General features: G+C 39.3%; 2 protein-coding genes across 43 annotated transcripts in view; one reads left to right on the top strand and one right to left on the bottom strand.

Moving 5' to 3' along the window:
* Positions 1 to 9,000, bottom strand: part of PHKB (phosphorylase kinase regulatory subunit beta) — a 218,842-nt gene extending 209,842 nt beyond the window's left edge. For 2 of the 42 annotated variants that reach the window (XM_070261729.1, XM_070261726.1), the window contains exons 1-5: positions 8,860 to 8,891; positions 8,532 to 8,640; positions 6,580 to 6,692; positions 3,927 to 3,972; positions 2,784 to 2,944 (exon numbers count right to left, since the gene is read on the bottom strand). Coding sequence is in view for 31 of the 42 variants with exons in the window: in XM_005608231.4 (XP_005608288.3) it covers positions 8,860 to 8,935 (76 nt within the window). In the remaining 11 variants the exon portion in view is untranslated. 42 annotated transcript variants of the gene reach the window in all.
* A 66-nt stretch (positions 9,001 to 9,066) lies between these two features.
* The window catches only part of ITFG1 (integrin alpha FG-GAP repeat containing 1), a 266,617-nt gene continuing 256,061 nt past the window's right edge, over positions 9,067 to 19,622 (top strand). The window contains exons 1-5 of the mRNA XM_005608247.4: positions 9,067 to 9,425; positions 11,113 to 11,185; positions 16,339 to 16,484; positions 17,624 to 17,681; positions 18,929 to 19,003. Of these exons, the coding sequence (XP_005608304.3) occupies positions 9,218 to 9,425; positions 11,113 to 11,185; positions 16,339 to 16,484; positions 17,624 to 17,681; positions 18,929 to 19,003 (560 nt within the window). The 5' untranslated portion in view covers positions 9,067 to 9,217. The remainder of the gene's footprint in view (positions 9,426 to 11,112; positions 11,186 to 16,338; positions 16,485 to 17,623; positions 17,682 to 18,928; positions 19,004 to 19,622) is intronic.

Genomic DNA, 19,622 nt, shown 5'->3' with positions numbered 1-19,622 from the left:
GCATTGTGTATTCCCACAAAAACAAGATAACATATCCAAACATGAGGATCTCTGAACTGATAGAAACAACTTTAAAAACTCATAGAAAGATTCCACAAAGCAAAGATAATTACTCACAGAAATATGTAAATTAAGAAAACATGCTCTTATTTTAAATATCTCTTCGCAAATTATTCCTCAGAAACAGAATGGTCAATCTGCCACTTCAAATATGAACAGAGATAATTATAATAATATAAGATATAGATTTATAAGAATTTGCCATATATACACACAGGAAATTTTCCTCTGTTGACTGGGCCACATTTCAAAGTTAGTCTGTAGAGCTGAAGATACGTTAGAAATTTTGGATAGATTCTAATGCGTAATAAAGGTGGCCACATTTTCTAAATCCAGACAGATGACAGAGTCATTATCTGTGCTTTCACAGACATTCATTATTTAATATGAAACATGGATTGAGTGCCCCTGTGCCAGCACTGGGCACCGTGCTAAGTGTTAAACATAGAGACAGAGACATGTAACACATGGCTTCTGCCATCAGGCTACATCCTGCCTTCTCACCACTTTCCAATTTATTTTCATAGTAGTCAGAGGATCTTCATAAAATATTACTCAGGTTTATCACTCCATTACTTCAAATTTTCAATGGCTTTCCCTTCCATTTATAATAATATCTAAATATCTTTAAGGCTCCCAATGCCCTGCCCATCCCAGTCATCCTCTCTCTCCTAATCCTGTCATTCACAATGCTTTCTCCTTTGGCCTTCTCAGTACTCCTCAAATATCCAGCTCTATCTATCCCCAAATGCTAGCCTAGAACTTTCCTCACTCCAGCTTCTCACTTGACTCCTATTTCCTCCATCAGCTCAAATGTCACTTTCAGAGACGCTTTCCGTTAAGTCACACCCTAATCCTACAAGAGACAGGGAGCTGACAAGTGGTGTTAAGCAAGGAAGTAACAGGATTAGTTCTCTTAGAAAAATCACCCAGACAGGAACTTGTAGAATGGACTGGCTAGAGAGGTGGTACAACGGGAGGCGATGGCTATAGGCAGGAAAGTTACCTAGGAAACAACTGGAAGGAATACAGTATGTATGTGAAAGTACTGAAGTCACCTCTAGCTCTGCACGAAGTTCCATCAGGCTACGAGCTCTCTAAGACCAGTATCATATATTACAAACTTCCTACGACATCAAAGAGGTCCAATAAACATTAATTAATTTGAAATGAGTGAGAGAAGAGCAGCAAACACTCCCAAGATGCAAACAATCACTGCCATTCGTTTATGGAACACCAGGCACTGTACACGATGAAGGGGAAGGCAGCTGTGGTTAGGAGCAGCGGCTCTGCCTGAGTCTGCACCCTAGCGATGGGACTTTACGTAAGCTACTTTACTTCTCTGGGTTTCCATTTTTTTCATCAGAGATAGTCAATAGCACCTATAGCATAGGATTATTGTGAGATTTAAATATAAAGCACTGAGAACACTACTTGTCTTATACTATGTACTCAACGAAAATTAGCTACTGAAATTGTCACTGATGTCATCATCAACCTTATAATTGTTATCATTAGTACCACTACTACAACCAGTAGGTACTTCTCAGACACTATTTCATCTTCACACTAGAACTTACAAGGGATATACTATTATCTCCACTATATAATGAGGGAAAGTAGGTGCAAAAGTGATTCACACAGTTTGTAAGTATCATACTGGGATCTAAGCCTGGCTGTATGAGTTCACAGTCCATATACCAACCACATTACAACACTCTTTCAAAAGGGGTGGGAAGGAGTCAGACATGATAAGAAATAGGATTTAGTGAGCATTTATTATGTTCCAGGCACTCTTCTGAGCTCTAGGGATACAGGAGTAAACAAAACTGATGAAGTCTATTCCATCATATGGGACAGGGAAGCCAAGAGAAAAATATCAAATAATGAGAAGTATACGACAGAGAATTAAAATCAAGAGTGATGTGTCTGAGGGCCACTTAGATTGAGCAGGAAGAAAAGGCCTTTCTAAGGAGGCTAAGTTTAAGATGAGAACCTAAAAGACAACCAATAGGAAGAAGCTCCCCAAACAGCAGGATAGAAAGCTTTCCAGGCAGAAGAAAGAGCTACTATAGAGAGGCCAAATGAAAACAAAACTGTGTCTTAAGGAACCAAAGCAAGTCAGCATGGCTGGAGAGCAGTAGGGGAGGAGACGGGTATTCCATGAGGAGAAAAGAGACGCAGGCTTAGGGTCATCCAAGGGAGGGAATTGTGGATTTTATGCTAAAAGCAATGAAGGATCACAGGAAAGTGACATGATCTGACTTACATTTTTATAAGATTCTTCCCACTGTGGGGCAGAAAACAGACTGCAGTGAGGCAAGAATGTGATGACAAGAAACCAGGCTATTTCAGTAGTTTAGACCAGAGATGAAAGTGGCTTAGACTAGGGAGGTAGGAGTACAGCTGGAGAAAAACACAGAGATTTTGGTATATGTTTTTGGAGATGGAGCAGAACAGATTTACAAAAGAACTGAATAAAAAGGGTAAAGTCATAAGGAATAACCTCTACATTTTTAGCTTGAGTAGCTGGAGGAACAATGGTTTAGTTCACTGAGGTGGAGAAGATTTAGGAAGGCACATATTTGGGGTAGAAACAGGATTAGAAAATAAGAGTTTTGTTTTGGCCAGGTTACTTTTGAGATGCCCATCATATACACCCATTTGGAAATGTTCAGTAGCCACCGGGATCAGAACCAGGAATTCTGGGGAGTTCCTCTTACTATTTCTCTGGCTTCACAGAAGACTGAAGATAAAACAGCAAGAGGAAAACAGCTTTCGAGATGCACAAGGTGAGTCTTCTGCAGCAATCTAAAGCAGTGAGACAAGCCACGGTACTCTTCACGAAACCATTTCACTTACAAGATCTGAAGCATTATCTTTTCTGAGGATAATGACACAGAAAGAAAGTAAGCTTTAAGGTCAATGAGATTCATACCAAGGGAGCTAAGCCGTATCATATGGCTTCTATTTCCTAAATTTTATAAGATTATAGGGCAGGACCTAGTAAGAAGAGATCAGAGCTCCCAGCAGGATACAATTTACAATTGCTTCTGAAAATTCCATTCTAGTTGCAAGGAATTCATCGCATACCCAATATAAGACAAAAATATCTTCTAACTATACATAAAATAATGACTGCTCTTCCTGCTGTCATACAGAAGTTTCCATGGAAACTACAGAAACAATTTCTTTAGACTTGCAGTGATTATTGATAACGAAACGGACTTAGCGTAAAATGAGAGCTAGATTCTGGGTAATCTGATTCTAGCTAATTATATTTTAGCATGACAAGTTTTCTTAATCAAATGGCTATTTTGAGGGTAGATACCAAAATGAAAGAAAGAGATAAGCAACCATGTCTGTTTTTGTATAAGCCCTACTCCTAAATATATACCAGCAATATTGTAAAAGACACATTTTTAGGAAAGATAAGATATAAAATTTATTGGGCCGCTACTAAATATCAAGTGCTTTACCTACAATATCTTATTTAATCCTCACAATAATCCCTCCAGGTAGGTTTTACTACCCTTATTTTTACAGAGAAAGAAATCAAGTCTCAAAGATATAAAGTAACTTGCTCAAGATCAAACAGGCACTAAACAACAGAGCCAGGATGAGATTCAGGTATAGCGGAAAACAAATGTGTACTTTTTCCGTAGGCTCTTAAAGGAGGCCAAGACACACAACAGTCCAGAAGCCTCGGGCCTATGGTCTCTTTAACCCACAAGAACCTTTTTGATTACCTGAGTGTTAAATTAGGGTGAAGACAAGGCTGCTATATAAATGCCTAAAAAGAAGAAATTGTCAGTCACATAAAATAAAAAGTTGAGTTTTGCCCAGAATAGACAACAAAACTTTACCAGGTATTGATATGTCCATCAAATCAAAGAAAATTAATCAAAGAACCTAAAAAGAAATAAGGAAAAAACTCAAGTCACATGCTGATAAACACAGAGAGATGCTGATAAACTTACAGAGCCAGCATAGAGATAAGCTGATGATTCATTTTAAGAAGGAGTAATTTTAAAAATAATCATCTAAGAATAAACGTGAAAATGCCGAGACATTTCTTACCTCACCACAAAAATGCTACAATTACTATAAATAACTGAACTATAGTACCAATGTGACTGGTATAGCTGACCAACTCTGCTAACCTAATATATTACATAACTGTAGTAGTCAAATGAGAAATGAAAGCGATCTCAGGTACTGGATGCTACACTCCTTCCCTAATAATTAGTTAATTCATTTTGGTTGTGGAATTTGCCTATAAGTTGATTGTCTTGTACATTTTACGTCAAGGTTCTTTAAAGAAAAACCTGGACATCCAGATCTCTTTTTGGATTTAAGCAATCAGAACTGAAGAAATTATATTCAACCACAGCACATACCGACACAGTAGCAGTTAGAGCACAGCTCAAGCATGCACGCATAGAAACGCAGGACACACACTAAATTCAAGAAAGAGTAGAAACAAAGAAAAAACAGCAGAATCAAATCTAGGAGGAAGAAAGGGAGTTAAAATCCATAAAATAATCTGGGTACTTTGGAAACTAATTTTCCATAACCAAGATACTGGCTTTCATTTTTGGTAACACTGGATAGTTTCTAGCCAAAAGTACCAGGGAAAAGCTCAGCTGTGAACCCAGCACACGCTTTAAAATGACTTTGAAATGAAATTACACCATAAAACACTCTCTTACAATGATAATGTCCAAGGAAACACAATAGAAGAAAACAAATCATTTCCAACATAAATGCAGTATTTCCAAATTAGTAAATAAACTATATATGCAAACCCCTCTGAGTATTTATTTTAACAGATAAAAGTTTTAAGTATTTCTTTATAGTCATTACTAAATTTTTAGTTAGAGGAACACAAAAGTATAAATATTGAAAAGTAGTATTTAAGGAATCAGTCTTTAAAATGGCTTCAACATCAAGTTTGGTATTTTTCTATTTTGTTTCTTGAGGCATTCTATTTTGATTGAATAATATGGTACTGGAAAAGTTCCTTGTATATTCCTTCAAACACTCTATGTACTGTTAAAGCACAGTGCTTAAATTTTGAAATTTTCAGGACTATTGGTGCATCACAGCATATCTTTAGCATTCTATTTCCCCATAACTGCTGAAGGACTTTGCTAATGCTGAAAACCCACTGAGCCCTTATTATGAAAGCCTAGATGGAAAAGAGCCTGGTGCTCAAAAGAAGAACAGACTGCCTAAAGTTTTCTGCCCTTGTTTTCTCTCAGTTTAAAGATCAAACGAGAAATCACTGGGCAATGTTACATATCCTATTTTGTCATTTAGCAGATGACAACTAAAAACAAGGATCATTTTCACTTCTTAAAGTGTAAGCTTTGTTTTCTCCTGTTGAACTGTATTCTTCTTTAAGCTATTTCCTATTTCTTTTCTTCAAGATTTTCCTCCTCCAACTTGCCAAAAAGAGGACTTGAAATATAAATGAAAATAAAGGGGAGAACCAATTCTGAATGGTTATGGTGAAGCTAAGAGATTTTTCACTGTCACTGTTTGGGCTGGCTCCTCTCACATTTACCTGTTCATGAGTTCTGAGATTGAATATTCTGCTTAAGGCACATTAGAGTCAAAGCAGCCTCTTGCCAACAGTCTTCTCCCTGAGTGCTCACACACACCACAGGTTTTAAATGGCCCAAGGTGGGTCACGACTTGCAGAAAAAAGCCCTAAAGACTTCAGTCTTCAGTTCAGCTCTGTGGCCACTTAAGGAAGCCTTTTCTTCCTCTGTAAAGCAAAACTGGACACATCCACAGGCCCGGGTTCCTAATGGGAGTCCATACATGGTCTTTCCTGGATGCAGGAATCTCCTCAAAATTGTTTTCAAAATCCTGGGCACTCCTCTGGGGAGCAATTCCACAGCTTTCATCCAGCTTGCAAAGGGTCCTACCAACATGACAGTGTAAGAGCCATTGTGCCAACATCCCCTCCAGCCCTTACACCAGGAAGCCATGGGATTGAAGACCAAGCACATGGCCTTGAAACACAATAGTCTCAAGATTTGGGGCAAATTGCTTCACTCTGTGAGCTTCCCTTTCCTGTCTACGAAAATGTACATAAAAATATCTACTTCACGGGGAGTTGATGAAGAGTAAATAATTGGGATGCTGACCAAAATTTCTAATGTATAAAAGTTATTTCCATTATGCATGAAGACAAAAATAATTCAAGAGACTTTTTATGTACCCATTTGACAACTGAGTTTCCCAGACACTGAGAAACTGCCCCTTGTCAAACAGAGCAAGTACAAAGGCACGGACTCCACTCTGAACTTCTCATGACCCACATAACAACACAACAGGTCACATTCAACATACAATGCAAATTGGAGCCTAATAATAGCAGAAATGATGCTCAGGCTTGGGCCCACCAAAGAAGAAATAAAACCAAAAAGATATCATATGGTGACAAGAACTTTCAGAAACAAAGGTATTTAAAATTACCAGTGACCCTTTTGGGGTCTACACACTTACCAGACCTTAAGAAAGCTGGTGGAGAAGAGACGACCGCATCAGGTGAGCTGGCCATTTCAAATTGTTGACTCTAATCATAAGCGTCGCGGGCTAAACTACAGCAATTTTCAAAACTGTTTAGTGAGGGTTAGAGCAATCAGCATTAGATTAATTGAAAGCAGTGTGAGTAGTTATTAAGATGATGCAGTGTGCAACAAAGGCAATAATTGAGGTTCATTATAATTTTATTTTCTCTTTCATGAGTTGAAAACTTGATTTTCTTTTCTTTGATAAATTACATTTGCTTATATAAATGAGACAGGAAATATATCCGCTTACTACACATTACATAAGAGTGACATCCTTTATTGAGCAGGGAAGCGATTATGCTACTATGTAACAATGCTCAGAATTTTGCAGCAGCATCTGCATCAGAGTTAGCTTAGTCCAAGTTTAAAACAGCACAGTGTATATACTCTTCCAAAAGTAACAGGAATCAGGTTGACTGTTTTTAATGACAGTCAGTCAATGATTCACTCAAGAAACCTTACAGTCTACACCTCAGTTACCAAGGAAGAATCTGAAATCTCAACTCACTTGGAGGGATGACTTCAAACGGTCTCTCCTTCTACTGTGATGTGAACATGAAGGAACACCCCACATTTACACCATGCACTTAACTACTTTGCGCGTGAAATTGCATTTAAGTGACTGCAGTCAACAATAGTTAAATAAAATTTCAATTTTTTTCTAAGTTAAAAAGAGAAGGTAGGTTTTCAAAGCTTACTGTTATGACATGCATTTCAGAGGAAACAAAGACTGGAGAAGAAAATGAACCAATGTGCTTATAGAGGAAAGGAGAAATTGCTGTAAAAATATATGTTGAGGGCAGAATTCAGTTCCCTGTAAGAAAACTCCAGTTACTCTCTTTGACCAGATATTATCAATCCAATAACACTTTTTATAGCCATATTGACACACTGTTAGTGGTCAACTCAAACATGACACAAAAATTTCAAGAAAAAGTGTGAAATAAAAATATATGTGACCACTCCAAGTAACTGTATTGACTCTAAAATGTACTAGGGACTATTTTTGAAAAATGCTCTCATACTTTTGTGGTAGTTTTGCTATAATCCTACATAAATAAATGTAAAACTTTTTTTAAGGTTTAAAAATATTAGCAACAAAGATTGGGTGAATTTCTTCTGTATGATTTATGAAATTAGATACTTTATTCAAAATTCAACCAAAAAAAAGGCAGAATGCAGAAGAGACAACTAAGAACTTCATAAATGGGAAAAGTCCAAAATATAATGGGGGCATATTAGCTGAGGGGAAAAAAAAACCCTCTTAATATCAACCAAATGCAGAGAGAATTTTCCTAGGCCTAAGCTTTCCCGTGTTCTTAGATTAGACACATAGACATTAGCATCTCTCAACACGGACATATAGTAACATCAATCCTTTAAAAGAGAAGAGTCTTAGCTGAAGACTTTTCATTCCACCATCTTTCCTGTTTACAGGCACACTTTGAGCTCAAGATTATATCCAGCCAGCCAGGAATAAGGGAAGTTTCAATCCTGTCTCTCAGAAGAGTTACCAGCTACAAGCGCTAACTTCGAAGTCGTGACTTTGCAATTTGAAGAAGTCAGTTTAGGACACTTGAAGTGTTCTAACTGCCTGCGCAGCGTCTTCTGACCTCGGCGGCCTTGGGTTTGGGAGCCGCGACCGGGAACTACGCGTCCCGGGGCCGCTTGCCCGGGGAAGGGCCGGCTTCCTTCTGAGCCCTGACTATGCTCAATGTGACCCACTGCGTGGCCTGACGCCCTGTCCCCCTCAACTTCTGCCACACAGATAACTGGCTCGGGCTCAGAACTTCTGAGAAATGTAAAAGGGAGAGATGAAATAAGGCAAGGAGCAGCGCCGGTTTTCTAGGACCAGATTATAGTCACAGCTAACAACGAAGCTACCTGACTTTTGAGGAGAAACACAGGGAGAACACACTCTTTCCTAGGGATGTGGCCGCCGTCTGATTTCTAAGACGACGACTCCGGAGAAGTCGGCATCACTGCCATCTTTCTAGGGGGAAACACACACGGAGTAAAGTTGGGGTCACTGTCCAATTTCTAAAGGTATGGGAGTCAGCAGGAGGAAGGCCGGGGCCGCCGCCTGCTTTCCCAGGCGGTACACGCCAGCACAGCTCCATCGCAGGGGCTGCACCTGCCTCCCGCCCGAGGCGCTTGAGGAGGAGCACTACCCACGGTGCAGGGGAAGGGGTGGCGCCCCAGCCAGCCAAACCTGAGCGCTTGGTCCGGGCTCTTCGCTCCAAGACCTTCCAGCTGACTTCGGCCATGAGCCCCGCCGCCCCCGCCATCGCGCTCTGGCCGCCGCCCCCGGGGCCGCCCGTCAGCCCCGGCCGGCCCCGCCCCCCCGCGCGACACTGTCGGGAGGCGCGCCGGCCGGAAGTGAGCGCGAGGGCGGTCTTCGACCTAGCTCCACGGCCTCCCAGGCGTCAGAGCGGCAGCCCCAGCGGAGAGCCAGCGGGGAGCCGGCGGCGGCTCGTACGAGCGCCGGGGCTGTGCCATTCTCTCTCGGCCGGCGGCACAGTGCTTTCCGGCTGCCGTCAAGCGCGGCACCGGGCCGGCGGGCGGGGGCCATGGCGGCGGCGGGCCGGCTGCCGAGTTCCTGGGTGCTGCTGGCGCCGCTGCTTGGAGGGCTCGCGCTGCTGGGAGTCGGGCCGGTCCCCGCGCGGGCGCTGCACAACGTCACGGCCGAGCTCTTTGGGGCCGAGGCCTGGGGCACCCTGGCGGCCTTCGGAGACCTCAACTCCGACAAGCAGACGGACCTCTTCGTGCTGCGGGAAAGTCAGTGCTTGCCCGGCCCTCCCTCTGTCCACTGTCCCCGTGCCCCTCCCGATGTTCCCCACACCCCTTGCTCGGATGGCCAGTGCTCCTGCGTTTCCCGGCCCTTCTCTCCCAGCCCTGTGTCTCTCCCTTTATCTCCAGCATCCTTGACAGCTTGCCGGTTTTCTCCATCTTTTCCAACGCCAGGGCCTGGCCTGGCCATCCCACTGTTTGACCTAACCCCCAAAAGCAATGGAAACACCCCAGTTTTTTTCCTAATAAGCTCTAGGCCTTCACCCACGCACCCCCTCCTCCCCATAGAATCACCAGCCTTCCAGAGTCCCTCCTGATTCCCAGGAGTCTTTGTAGCTTGCCTATACATTCCCTCCCGAGGTCTCTCCATCCCCTACCTCTTTGCTTCCTCCAGTATTCCTTCCCATTGATGAACTGATGCAACTTGTCAAGTTCTTCTCATGGGAGACTTCTCCCTGCCTCGTTTGTCTAATTCACCCCCTACTCCCGCTGTCAGCGTCCCAGCTTTCTCTGAAGCTCCTGTGCCCTCCCAACGCCCTGAACACTCCACAGTTCACACATGCATTTTGCAGGGACCACTGATAAACCCATTGTCTCCTTGGGAAAGGATTCTCAAACTGCAGATTCTTCTCTTTCCTAAGCTGACTAGTCTTTTGTGTGCACCTGATCCTTTCTAGCTTTGGTCACCACCCTAGTCTTTCACATCTCTGCTTTCTTTGCCAACTCGTGGTTCTTGAGAGTTCCTTTTCCTAACCATCACTAAACAAAGTTTTTTGTAAATCTTGATGCTGACAATGGGCTTAGAGGGTCTTAGTGTTCTTGAGTACCCACAGAAGCAGGTACTGTTTAAGGTCAAGGCGGTGGAAGGAAGGAAGAGATGTGCTTATACAGACCTTGAATGACACAATTCTGGCTCAGATATCTTGGGGTCTTTGCCTGGACCCCAGAGCCTCTTGTGGATCCTGAATATTGTTCCTCTGTTTGTATGACCCCTTGTATTGCAAGACGAGTGCATACTGCCAAACTTGGAACTACTGTATAGAGAGACTTAACTTTAAAGGTGGATTGCGTGTGCTTAAACAATTTCAGAAGTCTGTCCCAGTGAGCGCTTACTGTGCTCCAAAAATGCATCAACCTGGGGAATGGTTCCACAGGAGCCACAAGAGGAAGGTCTTAGGCAAGCAATTCAGGTTTTTCTGATTAAATACATAATCATGTCCTTGTTGCTAATCCAATACCCACAGTGGGTGTTCCTGTGTCCTTGGTGTGATGCATCTGTGTGGTGAACTAAACAGTCGTATAAGGGGCTGCATTCTTAGGTTTAGGGAGGACAAGGCTTGATATATAATATAGTTATAAGGTATGTCCTTTATGTGGTTCTTTTAAGTCAACCGATCTGACTCCTGGCAGAAGCCATTGGCTTTAATTTATCTTGACCTACTAGGTTTTCCATGTTCATCCTTCCTGTTTCTCTGCTGCTTTGAACATTGAATTTGTGATAGAGTTAGAAATTCCCATTCCATAGATTAGTAGGACTAACCTTGAGAGGGCAGATGAACTGGAGTAAAATAAAAGTTTTCTTGTTGAGAAAAGTACCTGGAAAACTTCTTGTGACCACTGATTGGATATGTTACCGGGAAACATTTTTCTAATATCATGTATTTGCTTTTTTTAGGAAATGATTTAATCGTCTTTTTGGCAGACCAGAATGCACCCTATTTTAAACCCAAAGTAAAGGTATCCTTGAAGTAAGTACAAATACGTTTCTGTAAAATAGTAGTCATTAGTGTAATAATGGTATGCAGTAGCTAGTTGGATTGGCTTTGAAATCAGTTTTACTCAACTGTGGTATTGACACAAAACCACTAGTTATGAGCTATGAGTAGCAGGCATTTTGTTAGGAAAAATACTAAATGTGCCAAAGCTTTAAAGTGATTTACTTTTTAAAAATATAAATAAATTTGAGTGGATCCAGATGTGTTCCTGCATAAACACCCTTTATTCCCTTGCATCAGATATGCTTTCTTGAATGTGTTAGGGATTGTCCCTCATCCTGAGTGTGCTGTGGGAGCAGCTCACTTATGGGCTCGTCAGGTCAACTGTGTGTTTTGTATGAGGTGAGGGAGAGTAGTTTGCAAGAGGGGAGAAGGTCAGTGACTTCTGTTCTGATTTTTTGTTGTTTATTGACTGGTAGATGGTGAGTTTTTATGGTTGATTTTGAAGAAATTCAAATCAAGCTGAATTTTTTAAATGTTCAGATAATAGTTGTTATTTTTCTTTTATGTAACTAGCCTTGCTTGAAACACAGTGACCCCTATCAATAGTGAGCAACACAGTTTTGAACCTACAAGAAGCAAGTATTGATTGTTCTCTGATTCAAGGAAGAAGAGATGAGTCCGTGCAGGCTAAAGTGGCATAGAAGGCCATGAGACTTGAGCTTGACCTTAAGATAAGTAAAATTTAGGTGAAGGCTTTCAGCTTTAGGATACAGCATTAACAAGAGATGGCATTAAAAACAGTATATTGTGGAAAGGAGGCCGAAAGATTTGCCTAACAAAAGTGGAGGGTACGCTTTGGTGAGTTATGGACTAGGAAGAGATCAGTGCAGACTAGGAACCTTCATAAATATCAGAAAGAGTTAGAACTCAATCCCATGATAAGTGGAGAATCATTACAGGTCCTTGTTTAAGAGAGAGATGATAGGGCCGGCCACATGGCAGATTTGTTAAAGTTCCACGTGCTCACTTCCACAGCCCAGGTTCGTGGGTTCAGATCCCAAGCACGAACCTACTCCACTCATCAGCCATGCTGTGGAGGCATCCCACAAGCAAAGAATAGAGGAAGATTGGCACGGAAGATAATTCAAGGCAAATCCTCCACAAGCAAAAAAAGAGGAGGATTGGCAATGGATGTTAGCTCAGAGCAAATCTTCCTCACCAAAAAAAAAAAAAGAAAGAAAGAAAGAAAGAAAAAAAAAGATGATGAAAATGGTATTTAAAATTGATTTACTTGTTAACCCCGTGCAGGATGAATTGCTATGTAGAAAGATCAGCAATTATTTAGGAAATGGTTTGAAACACTTTTAAAGTCCCCAATGAGCTAATGAGTGCTCAGATTCTACAATATTTAATTTAAACTCAGACATATATTAAAAAAAAAAAAATTGGCCTTGAGTTAGAACATTGAGAGGAAAGTTATAAATGGATAAACAGGAACTTATCCCTCTTGAGAAATGTTCCTGGGTATTAGATGTCAGCATGCTTAGAGTGGAAAGGGAACAGAAGTTGATAAATATTATGTACAAGAATTGAACTATCCAGAAGTGATTTTTTTTTGGAAGATTAAAAGTTAAGGAAATTTGTGGTATATAAAGGACTTGGGTTCCACTAAGTTAAAAAATAAATAAATTTCTTTTTCTTTGATTAATGCAGTCTTGTTTTATATACTTTTAAATTTTAGAAACTATTGTTTTTATTTATTTAGAATATTTTTCAAAGTGAAAATAATGATTCTTCACCCTTTTCTCCCCCCACTCCCCTGTTCCTCTCAGATGTAACCACTTTTAAAACTTTTAGCTGTTTCTTCTGGTGTCTATTTCCATATTTTAAAATAAGTTTTTACACTGTAATTTCTTAAGTTATTATTTCATCTCTTGAATTTTTTTTGTTGGCATGGATAAGGATTTAGCATCTTGAAATTATCTCCATCATTTTCATATAGTTATATCACATTTTTTACTTGAATCAGTAGTTGTTGCTTACATTTTGACCATGTAGATTCTGTGTACTTCAGAACCAAGCAGTATACAGTATTTAATTTCTGTACAGTTTTTCCCTTCTGGAGCAAATGATTGCTTTTTAAAAAATAAATTGCCCAGTTTTCTGTGTACCTATCCTTAACTTCTTTGCAGATGTTCCATCGTATCTGCCATATACCTATTGTGCATTTGTGTTTTCCGTTGAGACCTCTGCACTCCTACCCAATCTGGATTCATTCTCTAGGCCTTCTACAGAGCTACAGTTTGGGGCCTTGCCCTTTGCTGTTCTTTGTTTGATCCCTGTTTCTTGGATCCAATGCCATTTTGTTCTTTGCTTCTTCATTTACTTGACTGGAGCGCATCCTTCAGTAAATTCCTGAGAAGGATACACAGTATGTCCTTCCACGTCCAAAAACTTTCCACTCACCCTTAATGCTTTGGTTGGCCTGTAGTCTTCTAGCTTCGTGGGTTGCTATTTTAATCCAATGTTCTTTCTCCTAATCCTTCAGATGTAACTTGTTTTATTTTTAATTTGGGAAGCTATGAGGGTCTCTTCTTTATCTCTTTTGCTCTGAAATCTCATGATGATCCATCTTGGTGTAGATTATTTTTCATTTATTATAGTGGGCATTAGGTGGTCCCCTTCAAGCTACAGGCTTCTATCTTTGGGGCTTTTTAAAATGTTTCATGTTATTTCTTTGATAGTTTTTTTTGCTCTCTTTCAGTAATTCCTGTTAGTTGTTTATTGGACTGCCTGGGTCCATTCTTTCTTTCTTTCTTTTATCTATGTTTTTGTCATTTTGTTTTGTTTTCCTTTCCAGGAGCTTTTCTCAATTTTATCTTAAGTTTTCTATTGGATTTTTTATGTTAGCTGCCATATTTTTTATCTTCAGGAAATTTTCTTTGTTGTCTTAGTGTTCTTTACTCATAGCATGCTGTCATTTTTTTTTATGGACATACTTTTTTACATCTTCAAGTATAATTTTAAAGTTTTATTCTGTTCCCTCTATTATCTCTGTTTTCTTCAGATTCCTTATTGCCATGTGTTTTGGCTCTCTTTAGTATTCATAGTTTTCTTCCAAAGGGAGGTGTCTGTTCACATTTAAGATTTGAGTAAGGCACTCAAGAGCTGACTAGAAACTGCGTGCTGGGCCTTGCCTCCTGCCTTTAGCCCCGTGGGTGTGTCCTGGCTGGCTGGCATCCTGGGAGTAGGGTAGAGCTGGGGGAAGGGTCACACTGTTTCTTGTGTAGACTTCCCATTAACTCCTTGTTTTTAGCTTAAGGCCAAAACCTTACCCTCTGCTGCAACTTAAATCTCTAATGCCTGAAACTTGCCAGAAATAAACTTCTTGGTTCTTGCCTTGGGAAGCAAGAGGAAGAAGGGACCATCACTCACAACACAGACTTAAATTAAACCTCTTTTCAGCCTTGTGCCTCACTCTTGTCTTCCACTGTTTCTGATGACTCCAAATTCTGAGGCTCTCAGGGGTTCTTCAGGGCAAAAAACGTTCCTTCTTGAGTCTTTATCTTCAGGCACTTCAGCTTACAGTTTCCTTGCCCTTCTGAGTCGATTAGCATCCCTCCACCTGCTATCTCCTTTCTTAGCTTTTTGTCTTTGAAGGTTATACTTCTTGTTTTTAATTCATTCCATATCATTTGAAAGAAGAGATACGTGCATGTGTCAATCTGATGTTGTTAAAAGTTCTGCTTCCTATTTTTAAACCGTTAAGAAGCTGGGCAATTGTAGGAGTAAAACCTGATTAGATTAAGTTCCTATCTAATCCTTTGTAAGAAATTCCTATCTATTTCAGAGTACTTCCAGCCCCCAAATCATGAATGTTTTTGGACAAGTATGACTTCCAAGGATGTACAGTTTGTGTTACTGTACATCCATATATACACACATACACATGCGGAGGCATGCACGTTAGGTGCACTTTGCGGCATAGTAGTCTGTGTGATTGCTATATCATCATTTCTAAAGACCAGGTATTTTTCATAGAAAGGTTAATGTATTGTTGGAATTCTTTGAGGAAACTGACATTACCAAAAATATTTTATTGTCATCAGGATCAATTTTAGAGGCCAGCACAACTGAATTTGAATTCCAGCTATTTCATTTAACTAGCTCTTTAAAGTGTTAACACTGAGAGCTACTTAATCACTCCAAACCTCAGTTTGCTGGTCTGTTCATGGAGAATAACAATGTCTGTTCCTGGTGATAAACATTAAATTATCAGATAATAGCTTTTAAGCACTTGGTATACTATCTGGGACACAGTAAGTAGATGCATTATGATAAAGCTATTATTGTTTTTCTTCACTATTCTTAACCTTTTCTGTATTTTCTTCATTTTCATTTCTTATTTTGAAATAAAACATAGATTTCTATAGTCTCAATTCCATTTAGAAAATAATTATTCATAGTCTATTTGGAAACTTGCTGTGTTGCTATTTGCTCTAAGTAGAATTAAATATAAGTTGAATTTAAGACCTATTTTCTGGTTAGATCACTCAGATGACATTATGACAAGACTCCAGAATGTTTTTGTTAAGTTTTCAACGTTAATAATTTTAGAATTATTGTTAAAAATATAAAATTAGGTATGTATGATTTGATAGTATATTGCCAGGTTTGGTAAAAGAACTTATATTCTATTGCAAATCTTGAGTAGTTTCCAGAAATAACATGATTACTTAGTTTTCACTGTAAATTTCAAATCTTCATTAAAATCCACAATTAAATATTTTATGTACATCGTTTAACCGTTAAAATGACAGTGATACTCGTTGCTGCTTTAGCAATTGGTTACGAGCCTCCCTTCCAAATGTCCTGGTGTCCTTGACAAGAGAACTAAGTAAAAAGACGATATTAGCCAAAGCTTGAACATAAAACTGAGCTTTCTCTTGATATATGTCTGCAATTTTTCTTGTTTCTGAAGACTACTCTGCATTCACCCTGAGTTCTTTTGTAAACCAAAGAAGGCTACATACATAAAGGATGATAAGATATTAAAGAAGAGAATGAAATTAATCAGTTCTGTGAAATTTTAAATTTTGTGTTTTTTTTGTGTGGTACAAATATAGAGGTGTCCTTTTTTATTATAACTTGACCGACTATCTTAAAATGCTTGTTTCTTTTAGGAATCACAGTGCACTGATAACAAGTGTAGTCCCGGGAGATTATGACGGAGATTCACAAATGGATGTCCTTTTGACCTATTTTCCCAAAAATATTGCCAACAATGAATTAGGAGCTGTTATCTTCTGGGGACAAAACCAAACATTAGGTGAATTAGTTTTAAGAGTTTTTAATATTCGTCATTGGATATTAAAGGAAAAATTTGCCTGGTATTCTTAGGTAAATGTAACAAAAATATTTCTCTGAAATCAGTTCAGAAATGCAGTTCTTGAGTATCAGTAATTGTCTGTAAAAACTTTTTTAAAGGTTGATTTTTATTTTTCAACCCAGAACTGGTCTGGGATCAATTCCAGAGAACAAAATCCACTCTTTCTAGCTTGAGGAAGAGAGAGATTTATCAAAGGGTTCTTATGGCTTACAGAATTATTGGGATGGCTGAAGAACTCTTTAGTTCTCTGGGCTGAACTTTCAGGAAGCCACTGCCTTTTCATTATCAGCAAGTGGCCAGTTGCACAACTGCTAGAAGGACACTGTCCTTGCTGTGATTCTCACCAGCAAGATGAGTGCCCCGCACCCTGCCTCCTGATGCTCACAAGGTCAGCCATCCGACACTGAAGCAGAAATGGCGGCAGCACAGCCTTCACCTCGTTCCCGCCTTCCAGAACTCACAGGATAGCTGATTGGCAAGGCTTACATTTTCTCCAAAAGCTCAGATGCAAGGATATCTGAGAAATGCTGTTTTTGGTTTCTAATCTTCCCAGTGCAGGCAAACACAAAAAAGTTAGAATGAGGTTGAGAATCAGTCTATGACATCCACTCACAAATCTTCAAGTCTTATCTGAAAAGCCAATTAATTATACCTAAATAGACAACTTTATTCATGGAGCCAGATTTCAAGGCCAGGATGGGGGAGGCGGGGGCAGGGCATGGACATTTTAGAGTCAAGTATTTTTGTGTATCTTGCCTTCTTTACACCAAAACCTTAATTGTCAACTGCTCTAGTACTAAATTGGATATAAAGAAAACTAACCTAAGTGATTTTCAGATTGAAGCCTCAAAAAGAAGTTATTATAATGCTAGTCTTCACTGTGGAATGAATTATCCCGATATTTTATCTTTACAAACTTGATGTCCATTTAAGTTAGATTCATAGTATCTCATTAATGGTAATAGTTGGAATTAATTACAGATAAATCTTGAAAAGAGTAAAAGAATATCTTTCCCTAAGTGTTGATTTCAAAAATAATATAAAATGCCTGCTAATTTATATATTTTCTTTCTTCACAGATCCTAACAATATGACTATACTCAATAGGACTTTTCAGGATGAACCACTAATTATGGAGTAAGTATATGCTTACTTCCCTTTGAATGATTTAAAACTTAGAAGCATAAAATAAAATCTATCACTTAAGAAACTACTTTGCTAAGACAGTAAGTTCATTCTCCCTTTAAAACTGATACTCTTGATTATATTATATTAGCCATGATGGAGAATAGAGGAAAATGAAATTCAATATTTTGGAATGGGGAAGAAATTTGTGTTTTTGTTTTGTTTCACTAGCTTTGAATGTATCCATTATGGATCTATTTTGATTCTAGCCATGTTATTACTCAGAGAATTAAGATAACTCTTTTTTGGGTAAAACTATTAGTGCTTGATTAGCAGATATGAAGGCTACAGGGTTTCCTCTAGAAATTTAGAAAGATTTCTATATTAGGGAGAAGCTTTTGGTTTTTTTTCACAATTCTTCCTTAGTGTTATCATTTTTTTCCTCAGAATAGACTCATGTACCAGGATAAACTGAATCCACATTTCTGTCAGGAGTTTGGTAATGAGGTAGAGAGATCATTTGGGGACTAAAACACTGTGCAGCCACCTTCTCACTTCCAGGGCTGCCTTTTGTACGGTTACTAACATAATAGTCAGACTTCAGTAGGTCAACGGCCGTTAGAAGTCTGAACTATAAGTCCATGGATTAGTCGTCTTAAAGATGTTCAGCTTGATTTCTTTCATAGTTGGGTATTTTTTCATTGTTGTTACAATATTCAAAATTCAAATGTGACTTTTTTATACCAGGTAGGGATTATTTTTGTGGGTTATTTCTCCTAAACCCATCTAACTAAGCAAGTTGGGTTATGATTCTGAAATAAGTGCTGTCTCCTTATTATTCAGGAATAGTCTAGGTTATGCGCAAGTTACAGACAACCCCAAAATCTCACAACAAAAGTTTATTTCTTCCTCACACTACATGTCCAGTGTGGGTCAGTGATAGGCTCTGCTCTATGCCATCACTCAGAGTCAGGCTGTTGGAGCCCCATCATCTGTGGAGCTGGCCCATCTGGACCACATACTCTTTTCATTACCATGGCAAGCTTAAAGAGGGCTGGAGAGTGCAGTGACAAAAATTAAACACTTTAGCCTGGAAGTGACACGTGTCACTTCTGCTGACATTTCATTGACTACAACAGATACTAGTGAGCGTTGTAATGTCTACCACATCTCTCAAAAGTTATGTTTCTTTTAAAGCTAAGTTACAAGGGAGAATTTAATAAAATAGTTGCTTAATGTTTTTAATGTTTCCTTTTCAGCTTCAATGGTGATTTAATTCCTGATGTGTTTGGTATCACAAATGAATCTGATCAGCCACAGATACTATTAGGAGGGTGAGTAAATATGATTATAACCATGTAATTAATGGCACATATTGCTGCTGCAAGGACTGGGTGTCTGTGTGATTTGATTGCTTTACCCATTGGGAAGAATCCCAGCTCAGTGGAAATCTTTGTTGGTAAAGATTTTTAAAAGGGCATTTGATCAACATAAAAGCTTTCTCAAATGGTTGGATTTCATCTGTAACTGCTTTCCATGTAGAGCCAGCTTAATCCGTTTATCCCTCTGGAAATTAGAGATACAAACTTTACAGGTCCCCATCTAAATATTAGTTCGTTAGATGTTTTTAGAAATGGAATGATTGAATTTAAATAGGATAGATAGCTGAGTATCTTGGATGGATTTTCCACCTTAGTCATGTTAGCTCTCAGACTTTTGTTAATAAGTCTTGTTCCTTCTTTCCTTTATTTGTTCAGTGAGCAATCACTAAATGCCTGAAAATGTAGACATTCCTTCTGTAAGCTCTGGAAACTGTTCTGTGTATACTTTATCCTTGACCAATATGTGTGCTGGGATTCTTATTATCCAAGCATGGCGTTCTTAAGAAAAACTGCCTGGAATCTTGCAATTCAAAAATCTCAATTATAATTCTTCTACATTTAAATAGAATGG

The sequence above is a fragment of the Equus caballus genome, chromosome 3 (assembly GCF_041296265.1).
Source record: "Equus caballus isolate H_3958 breed thoroughbred chromosome 3, TB-T2T, whole genome shotgun sequence".
NCBI lineage: Eukaryota > Metazoa > Chordata > Mammalia > Perissodactyla > Equidae > Equus > Equus caballus.
The sequence above is the reverse complement of the archived record's forward strand: the minus strand, read 5'-3'. Positions and strand labels throughout refer to the sequence as shown.